Source organism: Meles meles, chromosome 17, assembly GCF_922984935.1.
Source record: "Meles meles chromosome 17, mMelMel3.1 paternal haplotype, whole genome shotgun sequence".
Taxonomy (NCBI): Eukaryota; Metazoa; Chordata; class Mammalia; order Carnivora; family Mustelidae; genus Meles; species Meles meles.
Genome location: NC_060082.1, coordinates 36094467 through 36104005, shown reverse-complemented (window position 1 = coordinate 36104005; position 9539 = coordinate 36094467). Strand labels below are relative to the sequence as shown.

At 45.2% G+C, this 9539-nt stretch overlaps 1 protein-coding gene across 1 annotated transcript; it reads right to left on the bottom strand.

Annotated features, from left to right (window-relative positions):
• Nucleotides 1-5642: 5642 nt before the first annotated feature.
• Nucleotides 5643-6630, bottom strand: G0S2 (G0/G1 switch 2). The gene is made up of 2 exons (XM_045983648.1): nt 6483-6630; nt 5643-6336 (listed from the first exon to the last, which is right to left on the bottom strand). Exon 2 carries the CDS (start codon nt 6316-6318, stop codon nt 6007-6009), a length of 312 nt encoding a protein of 103 aa, XP_045839604.1. The 5' UTR covers nt 6319-6336; nt 6483-6630; the 3' UTR covers nt 5643-6006.
• Nucleotides 6631-9539: the final 2909 nt, after the last annotated feature.

Genomic DNA, 9539 nt, shown 5'->3' with positions numbered 1-9539 from the left:
TTTACTTTCTAAGTCTCTCTGAAAATGCCTAGCCACAAATTGGATATTCGGGATTTCAATTATTTTTTTCCTCTCATTAAATCTCCTAATTTATATTTGAGCCCATTAAAAGAAAGAAAAGAGAACTGAAAAAGACTAGTCTCCTTTACTTCAACTCTTGGGTCTACTCCAGAATACTCTTTGAAAATTTCCTGAAGTCTGTTTTCATTTTTATTTAATTTATAATTTTGAATCCTTGTCCACTGTCCCTTTAAAAGAAAGGCTTCTGGAATTATCTTTTGTACTGTATTTTCTATTTTTTTCTTGCTCTCTTAAGGCACTTTTTTCTTTCATTTTACATGACTGAGTTATTTAAATTTCTCCCTTCTTCCCTGCTGCTTTTATGTATTTTTCTCCAGCTGTAGTACTAACAATTAATTGAACTACTTGGTACAAGTCTGTAGCCCAGAGCAATAAGTACCTAATAAAACCCTATTTAACAAATGTCTACTCAACTTCTTTAGGTCTAGAAAAATCTTTAATTATAACTCTTAATATGGCTCTAGACCAGGGCTTAAATTAGATCTTTTTAAAAAAAAATTTTAATTTATTTAAGTCGAGAAATGAAACAAATAAAAATCCCTCAAAACAGTTCACCCAACTTCTCTACGACTGCTTTCTGGTTTAGCAAAGTTGCGATGTGATTGCTTTTTTCCCAGAGAAAATTCTGATGAAAGGATGGCTCATCTAAAAGATCAAGCAAAGATGAGTGGAAAGAGCAAAATGAAATAACGGTGGGTTTCAGAAGGCATGAGTCTTTGAGAGAGACCATAGTGGAATTAGAATTTTGCTTTTTAGGCCTCAGCCTATGAATTAAAGAAGCAAACTATTGATTCTTTAGATTTCTGGAGTCCCGCTTAACCTGTTATAGTTTATTCTGGGGTTTCTCTTAAATGAATTAATTTACTGATTTTGACATGTTGAAGTTCCTCCATGATGGCCATTGTTGTTCTAACTCAAAGGTTTTGTCCTTTATCAAAGTAAGCATAAGAGTTAAGATTACAGTGCAGCTTTACATGGGAAGGAGGAGTTCTTTCTTCTAAGAGGAGGTTGCGTTTTGACATGAAAGAACACAGAAAGACAAAAGAGGCTGTTTAGCAACAGTGTGTGCCTGCAAGTGGTATCTTGCATGCCCTTTCTAAGCAAAAGGTTAGGAAAGGGCCATGCAATCCAATGACCTGACAATGTTTGACCCCGGAATACAGACTGAAAGTGTATTCCTTCACACATTGACAAGACAGAGCGTGCTTTCCTGAAAGTTTTTTAGGAGACCCAAAGCTAAGTTTGGCCAATTACCTTTTCCTGAATTGGGTACCAGTCTAATGGATCTCCAGCTCTGATCCCCTAGGTCAACTTGGATTGGATTAGTGATTCATTGGGCCATTCCCTTTGGAACACTCCCTTATACATATATCAGAAATAAGGTATTCCAGAACAAAACAAAAACACAGAAGACAAGACATTACCATATAGACAAACAAAAACAAAAGTAAAGCGAGCAGCAGAGGAATAAGCAGTTTAATGACACAAATAGTTATCAAATAGTATACCTCCACACAAAGGGTCTAATGACATGTATGAGACCGGTGTCTAATTACTCAGCAGTAGACCTCCTAAACAAAATGTCTAATGACCTTATACAAAGGCCTAGGTATGATTATCTACCAGCATCAACACCCATCCACTAAAATATCTAGTTACTTTGTACCAAGACTGATGGTTTTATACAGAGGCCTACTTGGTTACAAATCACAGAGGTGGTGAGAACTCAGTTGAAACCACTGGCGTTCAGACGGTCCTCGGGACTGACTTAGCTGGCAGCAGGTATGAAGGGCAAATAGAGTTTGGGCACAAGGAACCTAGGAAGCATACTTGTTGGTTTTTGGGAAACACAAAATGCAGAGATTGGCATACTTTTCCAGGCGTAAGTGGGCTGACATTACCTTAGATGCATACTTATTGTTTGACTGCCCGGCACTCTGGAATGTATTTATGGGGTATTTCAGCTCCCGGTTGGTTGGCCCTCGGATGTGATGGTCTATCACTGGTTGGTTGGCTTGTAAGAGTGTGTCCGCTGAGGTGAGTTGCCATTGATGGAGCCAGTGGGTTTAAACTAGTTCTGGAGACCAGGGTTATAGAACAATCAGATTTGTCCTAAAGATGTGGCAACTTTTTGGTGTTCTCACAGTTGATACCAACTATGTGCTTTCATTAAAACATAGTAAAAGTTGGAATCTGATATAACACAAAATTATATATTTATCTATATTAATAGATCAGAGTTTTATAATGAACAAGGTGTCTTCTAAGTGTTGCATGATGACAAAGTTTGAGAACCATTAGGTTCAACCACCAGGTTAAGGTATTTTTTTAAAAAATATTTTATTTATTTATTTTACGGAGAGAGAGAGAGAGAGATCACAAGGAGGCAGAGAGGCAGGCGGGGGGGTGGGGTGGGAGGTGGGGGGCGTGGGGAGCAGGCTCCCAGCTGAGCAGGAAGCCTGATGCCGGGCTCCATCCTGAGGCTCAATCCCAGGACCCTCAGATTATGACCGGAGCCGAAGGCAGAGGTTTAATTCACTGAGCCACCCAGGCACCCCCAGGTTAAGGTATTTTTTAAGAGGCAAAAGCCTTTGTAGGATGAACTTAATTGGGAAATAGGGTTTTTTTTTTGGAATTAAATTCATTATTATTATTATTATTATTTACATTATAGTTAGTTAACATATAAATTCATTACTTTTAATAATCATTTAGTAAAAAGGAAAATATTTGTCAACATGCTGAGAAAAAGAACAAAATTGCATTGGAAACACAGAGAGGGTGTGTGTGTTGGGGGCGGAGGGAAGGGTTCAGAGAAGCAGGCTGGAATAGGAAATATATCCCCTATTTGGTGGTTGTACCAAATAGAATCCCAGCATCTTATAATTGGGTGGGACCTCAGAGGTCATTAGCCCAATCTCCTTTCCAAGTTCAGAAATCTCCTTTCCAGTTTATATCCAACTTCTGCTTGCATGCTTTTAGTAATGAGTTTACTGTACATCATAAGGAAACTCCTTAGGTTTTGAATGACTCTGATTTCTTAATGACCTAAGAACTGCTTCCTTGTGCTTCTTTTTGCCTTTAGTTTTGCATTTTCAAGCCACATAAAATAAGTCTATTTATTGGAATTTACTGGATCAATATGGCTGCCTTTCAACTATTTGGAGGTAAGGATGTGGCAGGGTTGTATTGTAATTTCTCTACTCCTCTATTCAGTTGTTCCGAATGTGACAGGGTTCTTGGATTTTTATATGCCCAAGTCCCTCTGATCCAAGTAGTTTTTGTTTGTCAAGGTCTCTCTTGAAATATAACAACTATCATTGACCAAAAGCTTACTGTTTGGTAGGTACCTGCTATAAGCACTTTACATGCATTGTCTCAGTTACTTTGAAAAATAATCGCTAGGGAGGCACTATTTTATAGATGGTGCTTAACTTAATTAACCTGAGGCAGAGAGTTTATAAGTAACTTGTCCAAGGTCTTAAATAGAGCAAATGGAGGAGTCAGAATGCAAACCCAAGCAAATCCTCGGGTTCTCTTAACTTTTTTGGTTTTCCACCTGCCAGATTATAAAGTAAAATAAAACTACCTCCTCGTCCCCTTTTCTGGACATACCACTCCTACTAATAAGATGTTAGGGTTTTTTCATTTTGTTTTTGTTTTTTTGGCAGACCCTTGTTAGCTTATATTGAGCTTGTAATCAGTGGAAACAGCTAGGTCTTTTTCATGTGATCTGCTGCTAGAACAAGCGTTCATAATTCTGGGGCCATGCAAGTGGATTTTTGGAACTAATTCTGTACTGTATTCTTCTTCTCTGTTCAGTTTCAACTGTGCTTCCAGCCTGTTGAGTCATTTTGAATCCTGACTCTACAACCTCAGCTCTGCATCAGTAACAGAAATGATATGTATACCTTCTGTCACTTCTCCTAAGTTGATGATAAAATTGCCAAGCAGGATAGGGCCATTTTTGTCCCTGTGCGAGGAGAGGGACTTCTACTGATAACTACTACAGTCTCTGGAGACCGCTTCAAAACCTTGATTCTGAAACTGTTAAGCAAATCTTTTTCCTTTCCTTTCCTTTCACCCAGGGCTTCTCGACCTCTCCCCTTCTGATTGACATTTGGACTGGGGAGTGCTGTGTTGTGGGTGGGTGTCCTGTGTCTTAGAAGATGTTTTGCAGCATCCCTGGCTTCTACTCCCTAGATGCTAGTAACAGTGCTCCTCTCCCCCTCCCAGACAACTAGAAACATCTCCAGACATTTTCAAATGTCTCCTGGGGGGACAAAATTGCTCCTCCTCTGAGAATCAGTCTCTGACTTCATAAATACATTACTTGAGCCATCAAGTATTTACTAAGAACCGATTATTTGCCTGGGATTTAATAATTTCTATGAACATTAAAGAGGAAGAGGAAGACAAGGAACTTGATCACAAGATTATACTCTGTTCCTGGAGGAAGAGGACTCAGATGGGAGATAACCTGTCTTTTCTCCTTTTTTTTTTCACCGTGTTTAATCTTCAAATAGTAAAAACATAAAGCTTTATGGAAAGCCAAATAATTAAGACTCCAAATCTGTACATATTCTGCAATGAAGAACACAGAAGTGAAGGCTATAGTCACAGCGCTTTAGCCAAAAAAAGCTACTGCCATCTTGGACTCCTCACATCAATAAAGTGATGCAGTATCTAAGCCAGGACAGCACAATAAAAAGTAGAATTAGCAATTGTCTCATCGACCTCAGCTGCTAATCTGAATGCTTAAAACCCCAAGATTTTAATTTTTTTAATTTTTTTTTTTTTTTTACCTGTCTTTTCTCCTTCTAACCTAGAGCTTCTTACTATGATTTGAGTTGAGGAGGGGGAAGGCTGGGTAGAGCCAGAGATCCATTTGGGCATTTTTGGGGCCTTGCCTTCTGTCTTCTGACCAGCTAGCTAGTTTTCTTTTTCTTTCCTCTCTCTCTGTTAAAATACAGTTAGGAAGAGGGGCATCTGGGTGGCTCAGTGGGTTAAGCCTCTGCTTTCTGCTCAGGTGATGATCGCAGAGTCCTGGGATCAAGACTCACATCAGGCTCTCTGCTCAGTAGGGAGCCTGCTCTCCACTACCCCCCCCACCCCCGGACTACTTGTGATCTCTGTCAAATAAATAAATAAATAAAATCTTAAAAAACAAAAACAAAAACAGGAAGAAAGAGGTATCAATCAAAGGAGCCTCTGGTCAGGTGTGAAATGGCAAATAGGTTTTTGCCTTGAATTAATCAGTATCTGCTATTAGTGTACTGTAGCCCACAAGCTGATTTGTCTTCTGATCCTAAAGTGCTAAGCCTGGTGGGACTCAATAAAACTCTTTCTGCCTCCCCTAACATGAAACAAAAACGAATCCTCCACATACTTATAAGCACGCAATATGAGTATCAGAGTCCCGGACAGTGACGCAAATGCTGCCTGCGGCTCAGGTAGCTGCTCTCCCCACAGGGCTCAGCTAAGACCCCCTTTGCCAGCGTGCTCACCCTCTCTGCTGTCCACCCCAGGGAAACATGCCCCTCAGGAATCAGATACTGAGACATAGTATAAAACGAGTTTTATTTCAAAATGCAAAATGGTGGTCACTGTAATAATTAATAATAATAACAAGAATATAAAAAGCATTCCCCACCTTGCACGCTAGTGCAAAGTGGTAGATGCACTCAGATAGCTCGAAGACCCGTAATTTCGGACATGTTATCCTGCAATGCTGCACAGCAGCAACACTTAATCCCAAACTCCTTTTGGTGGATCCGTGTGGTAGTTCAGGTCTGGAAGCGGGTGGCTTCTCAGATCTAAGTCCAAACAGCACAGGACTCCTGCTCTCTCCCTCTTGACCCCGACCCTACACGCGCCCTCTTTCTCAGGCTTTCTCTCCCCACCCTCCGCGGGCTCCCAGGGGTCCTAAGAGGCGTGCTGCCGGATGGAGAGCGCCCGACTGCAGGGGACCGCCTCCTGCTGCTTGCTTTTCTCCCGCAGGGTCTGGGTGGAGAGGCTCTTTCGCTCTTGGGCCTCCCGGAGCTCGGCCACAGCTGCCTCCTCGTCCCGCAGGCGGCTAGCGGCGGTGAAGGGGCTGCACACAGTCTCCACCAGGCCGATCACCACGCCGACGAAGGCCAGCACGCCGCCCAGCACGTACAGCTTCAGCACCTTCCGATTGGGCCTCTGGGCCATCAGCTCCCTGGCCAGCGGGATCAGCTCCTGCACCGTTTCCATCTCGGGGGCGGGAGTGACCTGCGGGAGGGGCGACGCAGGAAAGGGGACCGTCAGCCACGGAAGGATGGCTCCAGCCTGCCCGAGCTCCCCTCACGCGGCAGTCCCGCAGGAAGGGGGGCCCGCCCCGGACCCCGCCCCGCCGCGCTCTCTCCCGCTGGGCTCACCTTGGGGGCGCAGCGCGATCAGGAGGCAGCGCGAGCGGTCCGCGCGCGCGGGGGTCTGGCCGGCCGCTGCCTTCTCCTCCTACGCAGCCGCGGCTCTTCCAGGTGGAGACTCCGCAGCTGGCACCTCGGCGGTGCCCCGGGGCCGCTTATATCTTTTCCTCCGAGACCCGCCTCCCGGGCTCCCCTGGCCCGGGGCCAGCGCCACTAGCGCCAGAGGAAGGAGGGGGAAGTAGGGGGCGGGGGAGGGGCGGAGAAGGACCTAGGTGGGGGCGGCCAGGAGCTGAGCACGCCTGGGTCTTGTGAGCTGGGAGTCCCAAGCAGGGGAGACCGCGGCGGGCGTGCGGGGGGTGGGGGCTGCCGGGACGCAGGAGGTCCCCCTCCGGGTGCGCACCCCGGTGAGGACCCGGAGCCCTGGGAGGAAGCGCGGGCACACCCCATGTGACTCTTCCTTAGTGGTGTGGGTGGGTGGCCCAGCTTTCCTTGCCCTGGGTGGCCTGTGAGGGACCCCTAATGAGGACATCGCGGGGAGGGGGGCGTTCTACCTAACCGGAAGTTTAGTTTTTATTTCTAAGTGTTGTCATTTTACCACAGGTGTGGGGACCGGAGGGGAGAAGGCAAGGGGGAGGGATCCTGGAAGGAGCAGAACCAGGTTTCTGGGCTCTGTACGTTCTTGTGTTTCTTTCCGGCTTGACTGGTTTTACTCACAGGTGCTAGCCCTAATAGGGTCACTTGATAGATTACTACTTATTGAGGGTGCCCTTTTGCACAGGGTGTGTGTGTGTGTGTGTGTGTGTGTGTGATGCCTCTCTGCGCTTGCGCCTGCTTTTATATGTACTTCTGGGTATCATTAAATCCAAATTATCTCCACCCCTACTTGAGAAGTGCAGCTGGGAGTTACAGGGCAGAGAAGATGGAAGGGGACTGTCGATAAATTTCTTCTGCCGGTCTGGAATGCAAATAGCTCATGCTCTCAATAAACGCTTGCCACTTCCCTGGGTCTGGCGGTGCAGCACCACTGTGCTGGCTCCTAGAACCGGGCAGAAGGGTGAGAGTAGAGGGTTTGGGTAAGAGCTAGAGAGAGAACTCTTGGTGGGGGCGGGGGTAGGGGGTGGGGGGTGGTGGCACCTGGCTGGCTCAGTTGAAGAGCTTGTGACTCTTGATCTGGGGTCCTTAGTTCAAGCCCAGGTTAGGTGAAGAGATTATTTAAGTAGGACTTAAAAAAAAAGTCACTCTTGGAAGCAAGGGACGGGAGAAAGATACATTTTGACTGGGATTAAAATCATCCCCATGGGGTGGAGGGTGCAATAATTTAGCTTTGGTTATCCATTTACCAGAGTTAACTAGCAAGAGGTGAAAAGCAGAGGCAAGTGGGCCAAAGGGCTGCCAGCAGTTAGGGGGAGGAGGGGGAAATCAGACTGACCAGAAAATTGTGAAGGTCAGTGATGCAATCTTGCAATAGCCTCCTGTGGGGAGGGACTGGGAAAGGGGCTGTTTCAAAGATCAAGTGTTGGAGTCCTTGCATATTTTAACAGTAACCTTTTTTGGGGGTGGGGACTGAGGCAATTTCCCCGACAATTCAGTTAAAAAAGACAACTCTGCCAGCTACCCTTAGCCTTGGCTATTAGCATTTAAGGTAGTAAGATTTGTGTGGGCAAGGTTAGTTACACGCAGGTTTTGTAAAATTCTGCCTTTTACTCTGCACCTAAGCAGTCAAGGTGACATGGGGCCAAATAAGGGTTATTCCTACAGGTTGGTGAACACTGCTTATTGTTCTTTTAATGTTGCCAGACAGGAAATTTCTGCAACAAAGGACCAACTTGAGATTAATATCAATCTTGGCTTTTTCTTTCTTCTTTCTTTTTTTTTTTAAAGATTTTATTTATTTATTTGATAGAGAGATCATACAAGAAGTGGAGAGGGGCAAAAGGAGAAGGAGAAGCAGACTCCCTGCTGAGCAGGATCCTGATGGGGGGCTCCATTCCAGGACGCTGGGATCATGACCTGAACTGAAGGCAGAAACTTAACTGACTGAGCCACCCAGTTGCCCCAGTCTGGCATTTTTTTTTGAATCTTTCTTAAAATTTTGAAGACGTCTCTAATAACCTGGCAGAAATGATATGCAAACCTCAAGATTTGTGAGTGTGCCAAACACTGTGGCTTCTGGAAGCGTATATGATATATACCTTATTACCGGGGCTTTCACTTGGTTCCTTCTCTGAAGGTGAGTTAGCCCAGCATTGGTCGCAAAACTCCAAAGTTGACCTGAAATTGACTCCATCATAAGCATTTCCGGTATTTCTATAACTCAAAGAGGAAATCCACGTGCCTTCCACCGTCAGCAGACTGCAATTTATCCGGGGTTCCCCTTTTTTGTGATTTACTGTGGTAGAGCATGTTACTACCTGGATGAGTTCCCCTCTTTCCCTCTTTGATAATCTGACTTTGACCTTGACCCCCAAACCCACCAGCTTGCTGGCCAGGGCTTCCCAAACAGAGCAGCAGGTGGTACAGATTGGGGGTGCCAGGGCATTTGGTGTTTCTGGTTTAGGTGGTAGCTGGAGCTGAGGAGGAGGTGGTGGGAATAGAAGGGTGAGGAATCCAGAATCAATTTGTGTTTAGGAATTTCTGATGGCTCCTCTGTCTAGATGGGGAAAGAGAACCCAGCTTCTAGGGTAGAGGGTTTATGTAGGGCTTGGTAAACTAAGCACGTGCTTTAACAGTGCTGATGTCACTTTAGAGATGGAAAGCCTTATGTTGCATCATGCAGGTCAGACCAGCTGTAGGGTAATCAACCATTTCAGGGAGTCTAGGGCTGAGGGGTTTACCTGAGTGCAGGACTCACAGGGCTGAAACTCTGTGCTAATTGGGGTAGCTGGTCACCCAACCCTGGAGTCTATCCTAACATTTAGTTGTGCCATTTCTAGGAACGTAGGAAAGGTCAGTTTAAAATTTATTTTGCTTTCCAAATCCCTTTCTCCCAAACATTAAAATTTCACCCAGAGCCATCTGCAGAGGAGCAGAGGGGCAGCAGGTGGTCCTAGCAGGGAGTGCAGAAGA